Source organism: Triplophysa rosa, linkage group LG7, assembly GCF_024868665.1.
Source record: "Triplophysa rosa linkage group LG7, Trosa_1v2, whole genome shotgun sequence".
NCBI classification, from domain to species: Eukaryota; Metazoa; Chordata; class Actinopteri; order Cypriniformes; family Nemacheilidae; genus Triplophysa; species Triplophysa rosa.
In genome coordinates this window covers 4,535,985-4,559,740 of record NC_079896.1, presented here as the reverse complement: position 1 = coordinate 4,559,740, position 23,756 = coordinate 4,535,985, and the positions used below count along the sequence as shown (strand labels likewise).

At 36.5% G+C, this 23,756-nt stretch overlaps 1 protein-coding gene across 1 annotated transcript; it reads left to right on the top strand.

Moving 5' to 3' along the window:
• The first annotated feature begins 8 nt into the window (after positions 1-8).
• Positions 9-23,004, top strand: rims4 (regulating synaptic membrane exocytosis 4). The gene is made up of 6 exons (XM_057337643.1): positions 9-633; positions 11,923-12,061; positions 17,643-17,755; positions 18,416-18,517; positions 18,785-18,924; positions 20,228-23,004. Exons 1-6 carry the CDS (start codon positions 537-539, stop codon positions 20,444-20,446), a joined length of 810 nt encoding a protein of 269 aa, XP_057193626.1. The 5' UTR covers positions 9-536; the 3' UTR covers positions 20,447-23,004.
• The last annotated feature ends 752 nt before the right edge of the window (positions 23,005-23,756 follow it).

Genomic DNA, 23,756 nt, shown 5'->3' with positions numbered 1-23,756 from the left:
TCTGCCTCAGACTGCTAGAATAGTGGGAACCTTTCTTCCTGCCTCTCTCCCCTTTCCTCTTCTTTCTCCATTTCCACTCCCCTCTCTCTCACACACGCTGCATTATACGCTGTCTAAACATCCATCCATCCATCCTTCCATTGCACAGCCTGGTGAGGGATCAGTCAGAGAGGGAAAAGAAACAGATTATGTTCTCTGAGCCAAATACAGCACAGCACAGCCCTGAGATGAGACTCTCTCCATCCTAATTTACCTTTCTGCCCTGCAGGCCTGGACGAGAAGCAAAGGACTTTTCAGACAAGTAAGATCTCTCTGAGAAGTCTGGACGTCGTCTTGACTGAGGAACTTGGGGATTGAAAGTAAGCCAGGTCCACAGGGACGTCAGAGGACGTTTTTGATATTTCTCTCCTGTTCGTGGCTGGCGAAGGGGCCGGTGAAAGTTAGCCAAGACGCCACGTGCCGTGCTCCGCGTGAAGAATGCCCAGGCGCGCCTGCCCAAGCCGGCCGACACGCCGGCACCGACGCCGGGCCTTTACATGGAGCGTTCGCAAAGTCGAATCAGCCTGTCCGCTTCCTTCGAGGCTCTGGCCATCTACTTCCCCTGCATGAACTCCTTCGATGAAGACGATGGCGGTGAGTGGATGTATAGAACTGGATTTATATTTCAGGGTTGGAGTTCAGGGGGAGGGTGTTGGTTAATGGGTAAAGGTCAGGTGATGGGTTAAGGGTTCCAGCCCCGCCAGATATAGCCTATAACCATCTTTTTCAGGCCTTGCATGTCACTTTGGATAAGTGTCAGTGAGTTGGCTTTGTTGACTTTATTTGAGTAGTTATCTTCTTTTGCGAGTCATTTGGGTCATATTGATGCATTCTTTGTAGTAAATTTAGGTTTCAAGTAGAGATCATTGCAAGTCTTGGACAAAAGCCTCCAATTTTTGGTTTGGATGTAAACTCATGTCGACCTGTCCAACCTGTGTAATTCATGAAAATAATGGTGTGCTTGCTTCCCTAAGTGGCATTTGACATCTGTTCTGAAATGCTTAATCCAAATCTTGTATAAATACGCACTTTAAAACAGCATTCAGCTGTCACCCGAGATCTTTTTATTAATGAAGCATTTAGAAAATTGACACTGAAATTCGCATGAAGCTGTGATTTCCTTCAGGTAAGGCTACGGCTCTCGTTTCAAACCGAGGTTAATTTCTGTCTCAAATCTATCACGGTGTTAATTTAGTGTTCATTAGAAACGTTTCGACTTCTGCCGCGCTACTCGCTAAGTGTTTTTGAGGGGCAATTTTGCATAATTTCCCTAATGCATGCACCAAATTGCAAAAGAGATTGTCGTATGTTTGCAAGGCTGGTGCTCTATGGCTGCTTCTATCCTCATGTGCTCTCTTACCCTCGTTTCCATTTGCCTTTCCGCCGTCCACTCATCCAGAAAACCTTTTGCACCGTCCATCTGAGACGCACACCCACCCACAACATTTTCGCTACCCTTGGCCTGATTACAGATCACTCTGTTGAAGAGAGACGGGTATTGAGAGGAAACAATTGTGTCTGAGATCATCTCCGTTCAATACGTGCGCATCACACACAGCACACATCCGTGGACACACACGCTCGCAACAGCAAAGCAATACATTTAACTTGACATGCAGTGTTATAGGATTCAACGTGTGACACGCAGGTCCACATACGGGTCTTCAATTTCCACTTTCATTCATGCTAAAAATATTGTCGTCTGATCTCATTCACACATATAATAAATAGGAACGTGCACACCGGTTAAATTATATTAGGCGGGCTGTGCTGTCTTCCAGTTTATAGATTTAACAACCTCTAATTGTTACTGTTGTGATTGAGATATGTATCAGAAAGATCATATCAAAACGCAGTTTTGTATATTGCATGCATTTTTCATATAACTCTTATTAAAATAGAAATTTATAAGAAATTTCAATATGCACAAGTGCACAAAAAAGCAAAAGCAATTGTTTCAAACAAATAAAGTGCTTCAAATACATGACAAAGTGAATTACAAGCAATGTGCAAACACACTGACCTATATGCCTGTCATTTCACTAATAAGATCACATCTCTTATTTATGCTGATGCATACTGATGCAAATTGCACTGATGAATATGCTAATGAAAGAATATTACCAGAACACAGACAAACACGTTTTGCTAGTTCTTCAGTTTAACACCTCCGCTGAATTTTAAACGATTACCAAAAGGCAATGAAACACACAATTGAAATAATAAACGAAACTGTGTTATATCACACAAATGATGGTTCCTATGAGATAAAAACCCCCCACAAACGTCTTTAAAATAGTTTCTCGACGTCACAAACTGAGCTCAGATTTGTCAAGTCTGCCATCAAAAGTCAATATTAATGATTTTAATATAAATTCAAATATTTCTCATCAAATGTTAACAAATCCAGATTAATTTAGCTTTAATTTTACAACTCCATTCTCTGAATATATTTGAACAACTGTCTAATTGTTTCTATTTTTATTTCTATTTTCTCTTCTATCTTTATTTTTAAGCAACTTTAGAAGAACTTAAAGGGATAGTTCACCCAAATATAAAAATTCTGTCATCATTTACTCACCCTCTTGTCATTTTAAACCTGTATGACTTTCTTTCTTCTACTGAACACAAAAGAAGATATTTTGAAGAATGTTGGTAACCAAACAACGGCGGGACCCATTGACTTGCGTTGGTTTTGTGTCCATACAATAGAAGTGAATGGGTACCACTGTTGTTCGGTTACCAACATTTTTCAAAATATCAAACTTTTCTCTAATAAAAATGCTTTTAGTTTGTAACCATTTATAACCTGTAGTCACCAAATTCATTCATTTATGAAAAAAAACTACAATTTTCGACAAAAAGAAAAAGAAGATGCTGAACTCGCAGCATAATAAATGAACTTGCCACAGCTTCACTGGTTCGTAATAACATACTCAACGCTCAAACCCCAGGACATTTGTGACCACAGATATAGCAACAAAATTGATTGATATTAATATTAATGCTTTTCGGACGAATCCATTAATCAGAAGAGTAGGAGGGAAGCGCTAATAATGACTTGTCAGTCATTTTAAGAGAGAACCAGGGTTCATTGGTCATGTTCTTTTTAAATCACAAGTTACCGGACTGATATTTTGTTAAAAATGAATAGGTCTCCCATCAACATGATGCTTTGTCGAAAGGGTCTTACTGAAACAAATGTGTCAGTTTCAGTGAACCGTGCCATGCAGACTAATAGATCTTTTAAAAAATGAGCCATTAATGACTATAATTCACACGTTAACAGACAGCTGTGCTCTCATCTTTCTTTTGCCATTATGTTTAATCAGAGTAACACTGTGTACAACGTACCAAGCTACAAGATTCTGTATGTACTTGCTTCATGAGGCAGTAAACATCATCCAGCGACTAACCAATTAGAGATGCCGCTGTCATCATGTAAATAAGGACTGTTTCAAAATGGCACCATCTTCCAACTTCGATGAAGCATTGCAAAAAAACGTAATCGGGTCACCCTTCACTCTTAACATTTGTATGTTTTAATATTTTGCAAAGTAATATATTTTATACTTATCAACGATTGTAAGTGAATGATTTTTTGTGTTGTGGTTTTTGATTCAGTTAAATCGCACGCTGCTTCCCAGGACTGTGAGGGTTTAGCTATTTTGTGATTGGTGGATCTAAGGAGGAGCTTAAAGGGATAGTTCACCCGAAAATGAAAATTCTGTCATGAAATACTCACTCTCTAGTTGTTCCAAACCTATACATTTCTTTGATTGTTTGAAAACAGAGACAAATATTTAGAAGAATCCTTGTAACCAAACAGTTATTGGACACCATTGACTACCATAGTAGGAAAAATGACAATGGTAGTCAAAAGTGCCCCAGAACTGTTTGCTGTCCTAGATTCTTCAAAATATCTTCTTTTGTGTTCAACAGAATTAACAGAAGTAATTTTTTCTACTATGGTAGTCAATGGGGTCCAACAACTGTTTGGTAAGCATTCTTCCAAATATCTTTCTCTGTGTTTATCAGAACAAAGAAATGTATACAGATTTGGAACAACTCTGGGGTGAGTAAATGATGACAGAATTTTTATATTTGGGTGAACTGTTCCTTTAAGACATTGACTACTAAAGATTTTTTATTTTAGTGATAATGACTTGTGGCTAGACACATACAGCATCATCACTTAAAGTCATCACGAAATTAAAACTGACAATTTTTTAATAGAATATTGCAGTGTTTATTATTTATAAACTATTTGTCCGTTTAGATCATATTTTCTAAATTAACGTCCTACAATCTTAACTCCCACTCCTCGTCGAATTGGGGAGTGTCTATATTGACTGTCTAGTGACCATGTTCCAACTTCTAAATATCCAATCACTTTCCAATGCTTGAGATCAAGTCCCACCTTATATTTTTCCCTCATTTTACTCAGATACAGTACCTGTCACAATTTGGAAAAAAGCACCATTACAACTTCTGTTTTATGCGGCTTTTAACTTCAGTGCTTGCAGTAGTTCTGTCTTAAATGTTTATGTTGTTAAAAGTCTATTTTCTTTAGAGAACATAATTTTCGTTATTTTTGTTTTCTGCTGTGTCAGCGGTTTTGTTCATTTTTACTTAACCAACAAAAAATTGCAAACTGCAGAAAAATTCAGTTAGATTGCATGCACCCAGGGGCGGACTGGCCATCTGGCGTACAGGGCGTTTTCCCGGTGGGCCGCTAACGTATGGGGCTGTAACGGAGGCGTTGGCTGCATAGACGGATGTATTATGAATGCGAATTCACGCAACGCGAATGCAAAAGACACATATGCATGCACCCCTATCCCCCCCCACCCCCGTGTCGACAGATTCGGTGGAGGGCCGATGCGGGCCTAAAAATGCCAGGGCCGATTTTCCTTCCTAGTCCAGCCCTGCATTCACCTAAAGTAATAAATCTTGCTATATGAATTGAAAAGTAAGAAACTAGATGCACTTATTTGCAAGGTAAGACCAACAAAACCACTAACTGGCGTGATTTTATGCTAGGACATCACATTATGGCTACATCTCATCCCAATTTACCGAATTGGCTTTTTCCACAATTAAAATCTATTAAGCAACCACGATAGTCAAAGATTTGTTACCGAAGCATAAATGTGTCTTGTGACCACAGAATGAATTGAAATCTTTTTCCACAGCCTTTCCTGAGCAAAGCTTTTTGTTTTGTTCCTTCAAACTTAAATCATTCAAAGTTTCTAAGTTCCGACTTTTTTATCCATTCTTTCTTGAGATTGAATCTATCAGCCACACAAGGGGGTACAACACCACCTAACACACTCACTCCCCAACCGCGAACGGCCCGGAGCCTTTGTAACATGCAGCAGACCCAACTTCGCCACCCACTACTTGTCTTGGCACATACAGACTTCATCTTTCACATCCCGTTTGCTGTTAGCACCGTTTGATGCAACGTGTACTAAAAATCCCAAAGCACAACATGTCTCGGCATCCCTTCCCCCAGCACAGGAACAAATCTTTCCCGAAGAAAAGCGAGCGCTCTGAAGTCTAGAGGCTTATTAACCCTCCCACGCTGACAGGTCCCGCATTGATGCCTCTGCTCAAAATAACTCACAAACAAACACACGCGCCATCAGTGAGATGTCGTATGGCAGCAGACGCACATTCCATGTTGCATAAGATCGTAGTGAATCGAGGACAGAGAGGGAAGGAGGTCAGCGTGATTGATATTCGCAAACTCTCAAAGTGCATGCACGGTGCGTGATGCACGTGCGGCCATGCGAGAGGTTTAACGGTGAGCACCATGTCTTCATGACCAAGATGTCACTTTAGATTAGAAGAACAGACAGGCCTGAAAACAATGAAAGTAATGCATTTTATAGTTTGCAAAATGAAACGTTTTCATAAATCATGCTTTGCGTTTTATTGTGTTAGTTATCTGTTTTTTTCTTCTAAGTATTTTTAAGTTTTAAAACAACCTAACTGCAGTTTGATTGATATTACACAATAAAAAAAAACATGATTTGTTTTTGCAAACTATATTCACTATATTTCATATTTATTTATTTTTGAAAAAATAGCATCGGTCTGAATTAGGACTGTACAATATTTATAGTGTAAAACGTATCGCAAAAGACTAAATTTCAAGTGACATCTTGGTTCTTGATCAATTGGTCTTTTGAAAATGTCACAAACACATTTTATCATTCAGATTGAATTTGTGTCCATTGCACAAGGAAATTTATTTATTTGGAAAATGTCAGAGAGACAAGTGTGTGATTCTCAGCTGTCCATATGAGGTTGTGTGTGTGTGCGTGCTCATCTTGAATCGATGGTTGGTGAAGTGGTGTTCGATTCCCAGCCATCGCACACAGGTGAGAACGCAAGCTGTCGTCTTTTTTCCAAGCGGGAGAGAGAAAGAGCCGGCCAGGGTGAGAAAACTAGCACACGATGCTCAGAAGACAGCCTGTCCTATCAGAAAAGGAAATTTCCTGTTTCTTGCATCTGACTCATAATTATTCATTTCATTCTTTTATAAGCATTTCCATATTCGTAATATTTCACAGACTTTTATATGCAGTGTGAACATACATTTGTCAAAATGTTTTTTGTTCGTTACTGCATGGGGAAATATATAGATATATAAACCATTTTTAAATAACTATTAAAATAGTCAATAAAATAATACATTTCCTGAGGTTAACTAGAATGAAAATCTGCTATTGGAACAACACAAAATACACTCATTCTCTGTTTAGATTTTGTCTCGAAAACAAGATATTGATCACAAACGTTATTAACAGCAGCATTAAACACTCTTTACGACCACACAACCCTTACAAAAACAACACTGATTGATCTCATCGTGTAGCATGCAGGTGCATTTGGTCCGCACCCTTTGTGCTGGCATAAGCAATGAGAAATCGCAGCGATACGGCGATGAGCAGATGGCGGGGCACAAATGTTCAGGCTGACTTGCTGTCATGTCCTTTATATGATCTGGAAATGAAAATGATGTCAAAGACATTAATCATCAGTAAGGTGTTTTTTTATTTTGTGGGTATTACATTAAATTCATTTGAAGGGGTTTGTTTAAATGTATAACAATTCAAGAACCAATGATTCATATTTGAAAATGCATAATGATAGTACAAGAGAGGCATAGCTCACCTAAAACAAAAATTGATTTAATCGTACTTACCCTCATTTCAAACCTGTTTGACTTTCTTCTGCAGAACACAAAAGGAGATATTTTGAAGAATGTTGGTAACCAAACAACATTGGCCCCCATTGATGATTGATTTTGTTTCCATTATGGACACAAAACTACTGAGACATTTCTCAAAATATCTTCTTTTGTGTTCCACAGAAAACTCAAATACAGGTTTTGAACCATGTGAAGCTTTGGTAAAACCTGTTTGACATGTTTGCAAACCTGTTTGACTTTCTTCTGCAGAACACAAAAGAAGATATTTTGAAGAACGTTGGTAACCATACAACATTGGCCCCCATTGACTTCCATTATGGACACAAAACCACTGAGACATTTTTCAAAATATCTTCTTTTGTGTTCAACAGAAAACTCAAATTCAGGTTTTGAACCATGTGAAGCTTGGGTAAACCATCTCTCTAACAACAACCACCCAAGTGTTACAATAAATGTTATATTCTCAACCAAACAGAATTCTGATTTGTTTTTAATATGTCGTTTGGCATAAGCCCTGAGCAAGCACATCAGTTTAAGCAACAGTTGACCTGTTTAGTCAATACGCTGTGTGATTCAAACACTTGTGAGCAATGAAGGGCCAGCGAGCGATACGTCTGTTTGTTTTGCAGCATTTATACGAGCCATTCAGATCAGATTTTCAGTACAAGTGTGTTGGAGGCTGCACACAGTGACACACGCTTGCCGAATAACTGATGCACCCACACACACTTTGTGAAACAGACGCATGCTGTGGCCCACGTTTTGAATGAACACGGTGTTCATTTCATTCAGAAAAGCAGTTACTGTATGTCGGACCTGTGGCGTAGCGGCTGGCGCATGTTACTGGGATGCTCATGCAGGGTTTGTGAGTTTGAGTCTAACTTGTGTTGGATGCTAAAAGTCCAAAAATAAAAAATGAATTATAATAGTATTCATAGATAAATACTAGTGTGGTCTAAAAGTAAAAGCTTAGCGCTTAGGCATATGAAACAATTCCCTCAATTATGTTTTTAATAAATAAATATCCAAACAATTTGTTGTAAATGTTTAATGTTGATGTGTCACTTAAAAGATTTGTGCATATTTTTGTTTCATCATTGCAGTGGTTATTCATCAAATTATGAAGACAAAAATGTTTAATATATGGTGTTGACATGTCCAAAAAATTATGAGTTAGAAATAAAATCGACAGTTCATTGCTGAACCAATAAATGCAGAAAATATATAGACGGTTTCAAAGCAACAACATAAACAAACGTACCTGCGTATGCGCGCGTTTGTAGAGAGACCTTAACTTTGTTTTCTTTAAGTGTGACAAAGTTACACGACCCATCCAACATATTGTTTTTTAATAAAAATTAGCATACCACAAAATTCAACAAATCATTTATTTAATACAATTATTATAAAATAAAATTATTATGTAAATTCAATTAAATAAAATATAAATTACTTATAACTTATATAATTTAACTTTATTATTAGCCACTAGCCAGACCGATAAACAAACACAGACCAGACGCATGCGTTCGATGAAACCGTCTATATATTATGCTAATACAAACCAGCAAGAATCAAAAAATGATCAATATATACGACACAGAACACATAATTTGCACTGAGGTCTTTCGTGAAGTTATTCTCGAATCCTTTCTGTTGCCCTCCAGTATGAAAAATCAGCCTCGTAAGATTCCAGAAATATCTCTGGTGTATTAATATAACTCATATATTTGCTTCAGACAAATGACCTTCTGAGGTCGCGTGTCTCGCCTTGCATCCATTTATAGCCCGGATCAAAGCTCTTACCTTCACCGTCTACTCCAAAAGCTCATTTAGCCTGTATAATGGTGAACTCGAATTATGGCAGTACATGAGTCAATATTTGCTGTGAATTTTGGCTCAGCTGTACACATCTGTGTATGATGGGACCCTCGTCTCTGATTAACAGATGGGCTCCCATCTAACCAGCAGCACGCATTAAATGCCTCTGCAGCTTTTAAAATGTGCATCTGACAGAAAATTCAAGAATCAAAACTCATAATTTGTGGATTTTTACATTATTTTAATGACATTATGTACAGGGTTTTTGTAAGAGGATGTATAGATAAAGATATATTCTGGACTGGAATCTTTACTTTTGTTCTGAAGCAGCGCTGGTGATTTTGCGTGTGATTAGAGAACACAGAGGTTATAGCCCGCAGCCGTGTATCTATCAACATCAGTGTAGATCAATGGGCCTCTGGTGCTTCTGATTTATCAAAGAGTTAATAGGTCATTAAGGCAGGCTGGGGTAATACAAGGTAACGCCATGATCGATGGCTCGGACAAACCAGAAACTTCTAAACCTCATTTAGATGACAACCAAAGCTCCAATAATGATATCCAGCAAGCTTTAAATCAAACAGAAGTGAAGAGCATCCTTTGCTGTTGATTTGAACAAGGGATACAACTCTTAAAGGGACAGTACACCCAAAAACAACAATTTCCTCATCATTTACTCACAGTTCTAACAAAGTCATGGAAACTTCTTTCATTTATTCACAATCATCTCATTCCAAACTTGTGACTTTCTTTCCTCTGCAGAACACAAAGGAAGATATTTTGAAAAACGTTGGTAACATGGCCCCCATTGACTTCCATTGGTTGGACACAAAACCAAATTTTGACTTGAGCCAATGAGTAACCATAACGAAACCAGCCAATAAACCACATAGCAATGCACTTACCACTTAGATTTTTGTGAAACCACATCGATGGCCCAGACAAGTGGAGGTGGTTTTTTATACAACTGAAATGGCAGAACAGAGAGAAAGAGATTGATTGAAACTCTCTGGCCTCGTCTCCCATAGCAACACTGGCATTTTGTGCATTTCCTAATACGCTGTGTTCTGTTTGGGAAGGTTACAGTGACATGCTAGTTAGCATGTGCCAACTGCACAAGAAATGAAGGGACAAAGGAGGATTTAGGAATATAGGTCATGTGCATGGAGTCCAGGAGAAAGCTGTGAGATAATGATTGTTCTCCCATCGCTGCAGAGAGCGCTCCGCTTTTCTGCAATTTTCATGACCAAAGCATCCACTAATCTTACTAATGTTGTGTAATTAAAAAACTACATTTATATTTAGACATGTGGCAAAATGTGGCAACATATTTGACAAACATACTGTATATATAACAGTGTGATAAAGACATTTTTGTGTACTGACATGAGGAATGTGTGTAACTAATGCACAAGGGCAGTAAATGCTTTGATCCCTTAGGAAAATTAACGTTGGTTTTATTATAGTAAAAGTACAGCTGCAGAACAAATTAAGAGACCATTCCATATTTTTTATTTCAAATCATAATGTCTAGATGTATTGTGGCCATTCCAGTCCGGTGTTTGATAAATTTCAACAAAATCAAACTTCAGGAGTGACATACTGTAAGGTCACCCAACAGCAATGTGAAAGACTGACAGCATGACAAGACGAGGTTATCACATAAAAAACATTTGTTAATTATTCCTAAATACATATACAAATATTACTGTTGGATTGCTTAAAAGCGAAGATAAGCTTATTTGCTTCGCAGTATTTGAGGTCTGAAAAAATACAGAGAATCTTTAATTTTATTTTTATTAGAAATTTGGTAAAAATAGTGTTAGTAGTTTACGGAATGAAACAAAAAAGATCATTTTACCTAAACACATGCCTATAGTAAATTTTAAAATCAGAGAAATGGTTTGATGTTTTTCCATCATTCTTTGTAAAATCATAGTTTTACTACAAATACCATGGTTAAAATATGTTTATTATAGGTTGATTTGTGGTTACTATGGGTTTTACTTAAAATAAAACCAAAAAAATATGGTTATTGTAGTTAAAGTGATTCATTTTATTAAGGGATGGCAAATGTATTAGGACTTAAAAAAGTATATCATATTTAACTAAATGTATATTAAAATGCTACGCATTAAATTGACCCCATATTGTCAAAGCAAACTTGAAAACATTTAGTGAAAACTACAGTGAAAACATTTTTCAGTTTGCAAATCTGTTCCCATAAAAATTATTGAGAGATCCACTTTTATCTATCCTAAATAACTGCATATACACTAAAATCCCTATTATGACTCTGGTAATGCATTATATTTTTAAAAGAAACAAATATCTATGCTTTCTACGTCCAAAATTAATAATATTTCTACATCCACACACATTTATAATGTAAATAAATAATACTATGTCATTGTGTCTGATACGTTAATGATGTTCTCTATTTATCTGAGCTCAACAGTACACAACTACACCTAAATTAAACATGAGATTATATTTTACAATGGATTTGCTTATAATACAACCCGTGTTTTTCCTGAAGACAGTCGTATCACGACATACCACTCAATCGGATACTTGCAGGATTTGATATACGTAACTTGATTTGTTGCACTAATACTATTTCAAATGGTACTATAGACATAAATAAAATTATGTGGTGCACTATTACTTTTCCTACAATCCAGCTTGCGATTTTCATCTTGAGGGACAATAGGACGACCATCCTGGCATTGTGGCACTGGGCATTACACCAGCAAGCACACTCCTATTCACTTTAGAGGAGGTAAAAGGCAGTCTAAATCAATTTGGGTTTAATTAACTTTCTTTTCCTTTTCTCTCAGACCCAGAGGGCCGCAGGTTAAAGGGTATTCAGAGGAGTACAGAGACCGGACTGGCCGTGGAGATGCCCAGTCGCACCGTCCGACAGGCCAGCCATGAGTCTATAGAAGACAGCATGAATAGCTACGGGTCGGAGGGCAAGTGAGTATTACACATTTACAATTTTTTCATTTATTTTTATGTTTGGTGCATTACATCATTCTTAAAGGGGTGCTGCAACGGTGTGTCATGCATTCTGACTTCTTTACAATGTTAAACGTGCTGTCTTCTTATGCTTAACATGGTCAACGTGTCAAAAAACGAGTTGGGCGTATTACGTAGTATTTCTGTGCACGATACACTCCCCCAGCGATCGTACAGGTTTCGGAAAGTTTTTTTCGAACTGTTTCGTAACAATTTTTCTTAGTCCCTTATTGGACAATTCTCCCGGAAAAGCACGCGGCATGCCCAAGCGGCAGCTAGGAGGGCAGGAGACGGAGCATGCACAGACGTCACTTTCACTTGTGTGCAGGAGAGAGAGAGAGAGCATACGTTCGCGAAGTTCAGGTGTTTGTTTGTTCACTGCATTTGGGTGATGAATGTTATATAAACGGTTGATATATCGCTGGATTTGGAGATTGTTTGAAACTGATATATGGAGCCGTCCCAGTGCTAAAAGATGCCGGACAAGAACCGCATGCGGTGAGTGAAACTGATGTTTGTGTTTTGTTGGCAATCGGTGCGCACGTGCTATAGTTCAGCCTACCCCTCCCCCCCGCACGCGCCATATGCTTTCGGAAATAATCGTACAGCTGTATCTATCTTTTATAAATGTGATCAAACTAAATACTCTTCGAAGATACGAAGTATGCAATACTACTCTATAGGTACTCAAGATTAATATGAGATTGGCAGAAACTGCGTGTGTTAGGGCAGCTTTAAAACAGGACTGTGATGCATTTTCACATCCAATAACACAAGTATTAAATGCACCTTTACATTCGGAGGATTATGCCTCTATCTTCTTAAACATGTAGCAATACAAATGCATTTGAGATAAGTTAAATGGATGTTTGCTTTTGAATGAGAACCAAAGTTTAAAACATCTGTATGGATTTTTGTAAACTCAGTTCAGATCTTGTATGTGCTGGTCTGTGTCTGGTGTGTCACATCAAAGCTCGCTGTCACCGCAGGTTTTGGACAATGCGTGATGCAGCGTTATACTCAATACTAGCCCTGTGAAAGAGAAGCTGATTTGCTTCAAGCGAAAAAGATTACAACAAATGTGTCCAAAAGTTGTGCACAAGTTTCTATACATAAATGGAGAAGCTGTTTGCTGGTTTATCTTAGTTACAGTATGACCAATGCTGTTTTGACGAGTTAAAAGTTTTACCCCCAGAGTTTTTATGCTTTTTAACGAGTTTAATGTAGTTTTATTAATATTTTAAATTAGCTTTTTGTTTTATATTTTAAAGATAAGTTAATTTTCTTTTCTTTTTTTAGCAATTTTGCTTTGTGCTTTTGTCATTTTACATTTATTTTATTAGTGTATACGTTTAGTTTTTATTTCGGTTTTATTTTAGTTTTTAGTTTTATTTAGAACTTTGACTTATTTCATCTTAAAACTAAGGCAACACTTCTAATTTTCAAATAAAGTTTTATTTGATTTTAATTCACAGAAATGTTTTATACTGTAGTTTTAATTTTAGTAAACTACAATAATCTTGTTTCGCACAGCATTTAAATTGGTCAGTATTTAGGAGTTCATGATATTATTATTTTCATAAATGAATAGGATGAAGTTGTTCTTAGAAAGATTTACAATTAGGATTTTATAGGACTTTTATTTTGATATGAAATCTAGCTATGAGGTATATCGCTTTAAAAATGATGAATGCTAAATGCTGTGTTTAGAATGTTACTTGATAAACGTCATGTACAGATGGTTGCATTTTATTAAAGATTTTATTGCAAAAGAAGATTAGATGATAAAAAATGTGATTGATAACAGTATCCTCAAAAGAAAAATCTGTGCTTTTTTAGAAAGAGAATATGCTTTTTGCAATACTGTAATAATAACCGAGTTGTGAACAACTGACAATCTAATCTGCATAACTTTTTTGTCCAATACCCCGAGAGCTCCGTTTTCAGTCCACAGACAGATAAATATACTCACAACGTTTATGTAATGCGGTTGGATGCTCTTGCTGTGTAACTCTATCATGGGAGTAAAATCCAGCTCAATTCAACTGGATTACTGTGTAGTTTATAGAGCACAGAGATTAAAGTTTTGGCTGCCTCCACCGAGGATATTTTATCATATTACGTTGCATCTCATGAATACATAACTAAATAAAGCACATTTTACATAAACATTCACTATCAGGGAATGAACTGACGAACAACAGTTATGGCAAGTTGAAAAGCATGAGACGGATGTGATGTGATGCCATTTTTGGATATTTTCCACTGAGTTTCAGTAATATTTACTTGGTATCTTCTGAACACAGAAACTCCTTGGGGCAATTCACCCTGCTTTTGGATTCTGCTCTTTCACTCCAATTTTTTTGTTATCCAGAGTGACTTATAGTGCATTCAAACACATTAATTTTATCAATATGTGTGTTAGCTGGGAATCAAACCAACGACCATTGCACGTTTAACACAAAAGCTCTTTATAGGCACATATTTATTGTATTAATAATGCACTGTACATTTCAAAACTGTTGGACTTGCAAAAAGTGACCCGCCAAGAGGAAAAAAGTTGCGCAGGTGATTTTTTTCCTCTTTTATGTTAAACCGGTAATATGCAATTGTTCATGGTATAATAATCGTGCACGTTCAAACCGCGGTAGGCCGTCATACCGGTATATCATTACAACCCTACTTATAACACATCAAAGACACAGAAAAACACGTATTCGCGCCATATGACCCCTTTAAAAGAGGGCACATCACTGACATATATGTAATAGACCTGTTAAAATGCCCTAGAAAACTGCAACCCAATGCACTATTTATAGATTCATAAATTCTCAAAAAGAAGATAGGAAGCATAACCTAAGATAGTATTATAAAAATAAGTTGTAGTAACTTCTTAGGTAGAGCATTGTGTTAGTAGCGCAAAAGTCACAGGTTCAATTCCCAGTGAACACTTTAAATGCACTACGATACATGTAAATGTGAATATAAGTGTTCATTTTCTAGGTCATAAGTTTGATTATAGGGAACACAGAAGTGCTTTGGATAAAAGTGTCTGCTAAATGCATTAAAGGGACAGTTCACCCCCCCAAAAAAAATTCTGTCATCATTACTCACGCTCGAGTTGTTCCAAATCTGTATAAATTTATTTGTTCTGATGAACACAGAGGAAGATATTTGGAAGAATGCTTGTAACCAAACAGTTCTTGACCACCATTGACTACCATATAGGAAAAATTACAACGGTAGTCAAAAGTGCCCCAGAACAGTTTGCTTTCCTACATTCTTCCAAATATCTTTCTCTGTGTTCATCAGAACAAAGACACTTATAGAGATTTGAAACAACTTTGAATGAAGACGTAATTCTACAATAATCATTTTTGGACGAACTGGTCCTTTAATACAATAAAATCGTTTTTATGTCTATGAAACCAATTCTTTAGTTGTGAACTAACATGCAGAAACATATCTCACATACCTTTCAACTTCTCCCTGAAACATTTTGCTCTGGATGTCCATGCAGGAATCGAGCATCTGTTTAAGAAAGTTTCCATACAATGAATAGTTAGACGGCAGAATAACAGCACGGAGACAGTGATATATAAACGCATATCAGAGCAATGCGGCGAAATTCCACGATGAACCCATAACGAAGACAAATGTTTATTCGAGTGACATGGAGAATGCAGTGTGTAATATGTGTAACAGTAATAGGTGTATTTGTCACTCTCAGAAGCGTCCGCAGTAATGCACGCGTGTTTACTGATGCCTGCTGCTGACGCCGGTGCATTCAAAGGCCAGCGAGTAATAATGACTCCCCTTTTTCAGAAAATGTCACGAGAGAGAGAAGATATGTTGCACGAGAGAGGGGGTGAAAGGAATAGTTTAGACAGAAATGAAACATTTTCTCATTATTTGCTCACGCTCTTCTTTTCCTAAAAACAAAAAAACGCTGAAATCTCCAAATGCACTTGTCAAGATTACATTTCAATAACGTTTGTCAGATCAGAAGTAAAATCTGACAACAGTGTAGAGCTTCTTCAGATAAAATTACGGTGTTCAGTAAGAGAAAGAAAGAGACAGATTGTAATGAAAACGAGCAAGGAAAAGACAATGATGATGGCATCTCTCGGGAGTTTGTCTGGACCCTCTCAGAAGCACTTTAAAAATAGACCTGCGCCAAGACAGCAAGCGAAGGAGACAGAATTGGGAATGAGTGGAGGGGCGATGGAGAGAATCGAGGTCAAACCGCAGAAAGAAAATTAATTATGAAGCCGTTCACATTAGCGCGGAGCCTTATTGAGAACAAACAGAGAGAGCGGAGAAAGGGAGACGGTGCGAGAGAGAGAGAGAGAGAGAGAGAGAGAGAGAGATGTTTGGAAGGAGGTTTGAAGGAGAACGGGTGAATGAGAGATAACAGAGAACGCTGTGAATCGATTGAAAAATTGATCAAATTGAAACGTTGAAACTTTTGCTTTGAAGATCTGAATTTCATTTTCTTAATGTGATAGCTCACCAAAAAATGTGTGTTTGCATTCCTCCGATGGACCACCACACACCATGAAAGCAGATCTACACATTATCAGACTAAAAGGTTGTTTATCTTCCTTTCATAAGAGAATTTCTGTGCCATCGATCCAGCCTCATCGCTGCCTCCTGCTGTTATCTGTATAGCCATCAAAGAAAAAAACGAAGCATGACTGTTTATCAGATTATTACACCTGCATTTGATCTGCTCAGAACTTCAATTCATTAAACTTCACGTGAAAGTTTTATCTTTTAAGTCATTAGGAAATGTCAGTTTTGACGCCGTTTGAAGTCCAATGTAATGTATGAAATTTAGCGGCATCTAGCGGTGAGGCTGCGAATTGCAACCAACGGCTCACTCCACCCCTCCCTTTCGAAGCACTATGGTGGCTGACACAGGACTAAGATAACACCATATTTCCGCTTCTTTGCCGAAGGAGATAACGTATTTACAAAACGCGCTCTGTAGAGCAGTTTGTCAGTTTAGGGCTACTGTAGAAACAACATGGAGAATTCCATGTAAGGGGACCCGCGGTGTATGTAGAAATAGCTCATTCTAAGATAATAAAAACATAACGCTTCATTAAGTAAGGTCTTTATACATATCTGAGGACATAGTTATGTATATTATATTGCATTTCTGTCAATAGATCCTCCAAAAAATGACACACTGGGCCTTTAACAACATAAAGAAGTGTATATAAAGTAACATGCAGTTTTAAACAGAGATTGCAATAGAGATGGATCTGTAAAGTTTATACTTTCTGTGCCACTAGCATCACCAAAGAAAATTGTGTAATGGCTATTTGTAAAAGTTTCCCAGAACACTTCCTTTTTCTGTCTTTAGACAATGGCAAACAGATAGCCCCGCCCTAAACTCACCTCATTGGTTGAAATTACAACATTTTATGTGTCTAGAATGTATACAAACGATATGAAATGCAATACAATATAATTTATATGTGAATACAAATTCTGTATTTAAATTTCATTGAAATTGTGTTCTTCCCTTTAGTCTGAACTACAGTGGGATGTGTTTGGCATCAGATGCCCAGTTTAGTGATTTTCTGGACGGTATGGGACCAGCTCAGTTTGTGGGGAGACAGACCCTAGCTACAACTTCAATGGGTGAGTGCATTTCTATACACTTAAAAATATTCTGGGTATTTGCAGCATTGGGTCAAAAAGGGGTTGTAAAATAACTAATGGGTTGTTTAATGCATTGTTGGGTCAAATATAAACACTTTCTGGGTTAATTTAACCAAACGGCTGGGTTCATCCCTTTTTGTCCAAACGATAGGTTAACCCAGCATTTTTTGTCTAATATGTTATCTTAATGGGACGTTCTTGATGTGAACTGGCTAATATTTAATTTTTTCATTAATCCAACAGCACGGCACAAGAAATGACACAATTTTACATGGTGACATTTGCCAATTATAAATGATCTTATTAAAAAAAGTGCACATGTTTAAATAATTATTTAAATTAGTTTGTTATTTTAATAATCAACAAATTGACAGTTTGTATTTATCAGATGAGTCGAATGGTTGATTGTTTGACTTAATATTTAATCAAACTATTTGTGTGTGTGCAAAGAACCCCTTTTATGATAAAAAGACCTATTAAAATGATAATGAAGATCTTCAAACCCCTTTGATAAATACTGCAAATATCACTTAAGAAGCAGAATGTGAATTGGTATTATTAAACATGCCAACATCAAACAGTGCTATTGTGTCGTTTTTCAAAACGGACACTTTTTAATGCACTCGTTGCTGTTTTCAGGAGATGTTGAGATCGGTCTGATGGAAAGGAACGGGCAGCTGGAGGTGGAGATCATTCAGGCTCGCGGACTCATTTTAAAGCCTGGATCCAAGGGCCCTCCAGGTGATTCTTCATCAAATGTAAACTGTTGTATATTGAGCGACGAGTCTAAAAGAACGAATTAGATTTTGTAACCAGAGGGGGTGACTAGAAAATGTTGCTGCTCCGACATGTGGCGGTCTGTTGGTTCTGGAGTCCAATCTGTGTTTGTTCGTCTGTTCCTGTTTGTGAATCTATTATCTGAAAATGAGTGTTTAAAAAAAGTCTTTAGAAGTCTTAATACTTTGTGAATGAAGCGCATATTGATATATTTATGCTTTTTCTTTACAGCGGCCTACATTAAAGTTTACTTGCTGGAAAATGGCATCTGCATTGCCAAAAAGAAGACAAAATCTGTCCGGAAGTCACTAGATCCTCTTTACAATCAAGTCCTCGTGTTCTCAGAAAGCCCGCAGGGGAAAGTCGTGCAGGTGAGGTGGATGTGAAAATTACCAGCAACATTAAATTGCAATGTTTGAATTTTTTTCGAATGCATCTGATTGGTTGGCATCATTCATCATCCGCTCACATTTACAGCAAAATTTGCTCACATTCTTCCCAATGGGTGTAATATCACTACTGATGTGATGCATGGAAACGTGTATGTTTTCTTCTTGATTTAGTTCTTTCAGTGGAACCGTCAAAAGAAACAGCAATGTGGTGAATATCTTAGCAGTGGTAAAACAAACAGGAAAACATTTAATTATGTGTTTTTTAAAAGGACACATTTATGAAATGCTGTCACAACATGCATTAAAGGTTAAAACAGCCTTTAGAATGTTCAGGAACGCCGGCTGAAGTGTAATTTGCATGCGTTTATTCACCGATGTAAAGAGTCTTTTTTAAACACTGTGTATTATGTAATGTGAGTAAAAGAAGTGCTACAGTATGAGATTAAGCTTTTGGAATGTCCTCAACCATTTTATTTGCTAGAAAGTTATTAAGTCGTGCTGTTCTAGATCGGTGAATCTCACAAAATCTGTCGAGAATGTGTCTGTCACATTTCAATACAAAATCAAACCGAACTAAATTACAAATGATGTTTTGATTAAAGGTAAAGTATGTAATTTTCTGAGCCACTAACATTACCAAATGAAATCCCTGTCTGTCATTGGCTGGACAAACAGATGAAACAAACAAAAGCATTTTTGATAATATCATATAGTTTACACTTAGGTAGACACTTAAGTTTACACGTAAGACAGAAGTAATGAAATAAAAATACATTACATACTTTATCTTAAAAGAAATTAATTCTTGATTCCATTAATATGTTTTTATATTGTGACAATATATTTATGACGTCTAAACACATTTTCATCTGTCAATTTCGGTTAATGTAATGCATTACAAATCTCAAACAAACATGTGTAAATGGAAAATATGTATAAAATTTTGCGATATTTTTGTGCTTTTTTATATTTTTGTTATTATTTTAATTATAAAATCATTATAATATTATTTTTTTCACTGTGTTTTTAGACAATATTGAGAATTATAAAAACAAAAAAAATACATGTTTTCATGCATTACAGTCATAAGACTTTGAGGATAAAGTGCATAAATTGCGATTAAAATATCAACATGCAAAAAATCTTAATAGTCTAAAATAACCCACAGTACATTTTTTTCAAAATATTAATTTCAAAATTTCATCTTTTGATTTTATTTTAATTCAGAATATTTTATATATACGTTTCATTAAGTTAAACATTTTCTCCACTTTTTCAACAGGTCATCGTTTGGGGAAACTACGGCCGAATGGATCGCAAATGCTTCATGGGCGTGGCACGCATCCTGTTGGAGGAGCTGGATTTGACAAACATGGTGATTGGCTGGTACAAGCTTTTCCCAACTTCCTCTATGGTGGATCCCACGATGGCACCACTGATTCGGCACTCCTCGCAGCTCTCTCTGGAGAGCACCGTGGGACCGTGCTGTGAACGTTCTTAAGACCACAAACTTGACTTTCATTTTTCTCTGGAAGGGCTCTCAAAGCCCTTTATCCTAAGAGCGCTGGATGTGCATGGCTGCATCACTGAAACCCTCTGGAATGTTCTAGAATTTCCAAGAACAGAACAGATCAACTTCTGGAATATTCCAGAACGTCCCACAGAGGGAATGCTCTTTATCAGCCTCCGCAAAGAGACTTCAGGACAGGCAAAGAATGCAGGCCAAACGTCTGGGCTTTGTTTTAGCTTTACACATTGCCTGTGGCGGTTGGTGTGTCTTTAGAGGAAACATCCTCGGGTTTAGAATTAAAAAGTTAACGCGTTTGTAAAGTAATCGTTTTGAATGCCGGTTGGTTTTTATTAGGTTAAATGGATGGGTTTGTGCAATATGACAAATAAGAGATGAATGTATTGGTGAAAAAATGTGCGGGTTTGTTCATTTCCTCGCTTAATTAAAAACAACAGAATAGATATTTATCTTTAAAAGATTTAACATGTACAGTATAGTTCAAAGAATCAATGTTTGTGGTTCATGCTTTTGTTGGCATTGAGACCTTTTTGTTCATCTGTCTTATCATTGAACAGTGCCAATGCTACCGGCAAGTGACTTTACTTTGTGGTTAGTGACTAGACGCTTTATGAACTAATAATTTAAGCGGAATTTAAAAGACAGATGCTAGATTTACAGTTATTTTTGACATGACATGCCAGATAAGGACATTTTGATTATGTATGTTTTTCCCTAATAGTGTATGGAAAAAAAATATTTCAATGGGTGTATAAACCCGAGGTAACACAAGATTATAAAATGCTCATCTGAAAAAAGCGTGAAGACATTGTCATTATAGTTACAAATGTGACGACCATTAGTGGTCGACCAATTAGACTATTTTGATGGTCAATGCCTGTACCGATGTCAAAAGATTGATACAGGCAATAAATGCTGAATTTGAAGTATAATGATATTGAATAAGATGAATTCCAATTCGGCCATATATTTAAAAAAAATTACATTATTTACTCAAAAATGACTCAAACTAAATGTTAAAATATAAAATGACCGATTCTGAGGCTTTGCCAATTTATCGATCTATCACCAGTTATAAATGATAATTTTGTTTTGCACTTTACAATCTTAAATTTCTTTCTCATATTTACCTGCGAGTTTGACACTGTTTTCTTACGATTCTGATTATTTTGGGAGGCAGAATCTTCAGTAGCATCGATACGGTTGTAGCATTAGATCGTTGCATATAGGCATGAAAGACATCGATCTTATTGAGATTTTGCATGGAACGGGTTGACATTAGAAGACTTTAAGTGGCAACAATAATGTAGCAGCAGATGATCATACTGTTACATTGCACATGTACTGTGTGCCATTTTGACGCAAAAATTAATGTCAGGTCTTAATAAATATTAAGAGATGAATTGTATAATCTTTCATATGTGCTGAAATGACGAAAAAACAGAAAACATTTATACGATCCAGCACACAAAACTAAAGGGAAGATTCTGCATAAATAATAATTTGTATCTCCAATATAAATGTTTAAGACACTTTTTTAAAAATCGTAAGATTTATTCCACTACAATGACCTTTCCGTGAACACTGAAAAGTATACCTCAATGTACTGTAACACCCTCAACATGATCTTGTGTGAAGGCCATATAAGCACTGCCACATTATTGTTGAAGAATTAAATGTTTATTGTCTTTAAAGCAATAACTATGTTTTTCTCGCTCATGTTGTGTGTTAAGGGAGTAAAGCCAGATTTGCATTTAAATGAGTAACTTCTGCATCCATGTAGCAATACAGTAAATACTTGGTTTGAAACAAATCAGTCGAAAAATATCTGATTCTAAACATTAGGATTTTTCAGAATTTAGTGCCAAAAATTGTGTGTCTCATAGTTGTGATGGGCTTATACAATTGAACGATCTGGAAAAACATAAAAAGTCGCTCAGAAACTAATGTAGATTAGTCTGTTGAGTTTGACGCATCACTTTAGGATAGAACAATTTCATTGGTTATATGTTTCACTTGTTTCATCCTATAAGAAAAATATCAGTAACTGTCTGAAAAATTCAATATGAGTCATGTTATTGGTCTGTTTATTGTAAAGACTTGGGTATACAGTAGTGGGCAAAATCAACGGTAGTAAAGAGTTAAATGCCAGTCAGGATGCCAGTATTTAGGCTTTAATACTTTGGTTTAGTACCGAGATATTGCTGATATTGCGAAATCAGGATTGTATACTTGTTCTTCAAAACTAGCCCATTTTCCACTTCAAATGTTTTAAAAATTCTATAAACATTTCTGTTTCATGTTAAATTAATATATTAATATTCCTATAGGAATTGTTTTTGTGAAGCCTTAATCACTTGTAAACCAGAGGTCTTAATATCCCAATTGTATTGCGAAGGAGACGTGCAAGAATGTAATTCTGTTTTATGTGTACTGTATTTTTTCTTGTTTTTAATTTCCTGCCTGTATTTTTTATTCGTCCTCACAGTTTTGTACCATTTACCATATCAGCTGTACCTGTTGAGGGCAAAATGATCGACATATTCTTAAATTGGATGCTGTGATATTTTTCTTTGTGGAACTTGTTTAATCCATTATTACTCTTCATTAAATGTAAAATTAAATGAATAAAACAGATAACGTCACTGTTGATTAATGCACAATTTGGTGTATTGTTACTCTGTTGAAAATGGTTATACAGAATAAAATAGCTCACTCTGATTTACAAAACACGGTGTGGCGTCCGTCTGAGCTCCCAAAAGCACCGGTTTAGCTGTACATCATCACAGATCTGTGAATCCTCTGAAAACAAAGAGGTTTTTATTTATTTCTGAGTGAGAGTTATCCTGCCTGTTTCACTCAGGATTTTTTGTGGGGATGAAATACATTTTTAAGTGCCTACTTTATGGAAAAACAGATCAAGCATTCTTGATTTGAGAATCAAAAAATTATTGGGGGTTGAGTATATTTTGCCATTGCTTTGTAAAAACAGTACGACAGAGCTTCCCAGATGTTACAATAGACATTACGTGGTGACCTAAAATATAAAAGAGTCACATATGAGATCGCTTTAAAATCTCAGTTATTTCTCCTGGACATCAATAAGAATAAATAGAGAGCAGATGGAAACTTTTGCTGAATTCTCCTGCGTCTCAGATGTGTCTCTTGACAAAAAGTGCCAGAAATCTCACAAATGTCATATTGAAGATCTAAAACATTTCTACATTTACCTAAATCCAGATGTACAGTATCTCACAGAAGTGAGTACACCCTTCACATTTTT

Bases quoted from the DNA above. Each gene is read 5' to 3' on its own strand.
- rims4 (XM_057337643.1), top strand. From the start codon at position 537: ATGGAGCGTTCGCAAAGTCGAATCAGCCTGTCCGCTTCCTTCGAGGCT. The intron at 12,062-17,642 runs GTGAGTATTACA...TCTTCCCTTTAG, and splicing joins AGCTACGGGTCGGAGGGCAA to TCTGAACTACAGTGGGATGT. The intron at 18,518-18,784 runs GTGATTCTTCAT...TTTTCTTTACAG, and splicing joins TGGATCCAAGGGCCCTCCAG to CGGCCTACATTAAAGTTTAC.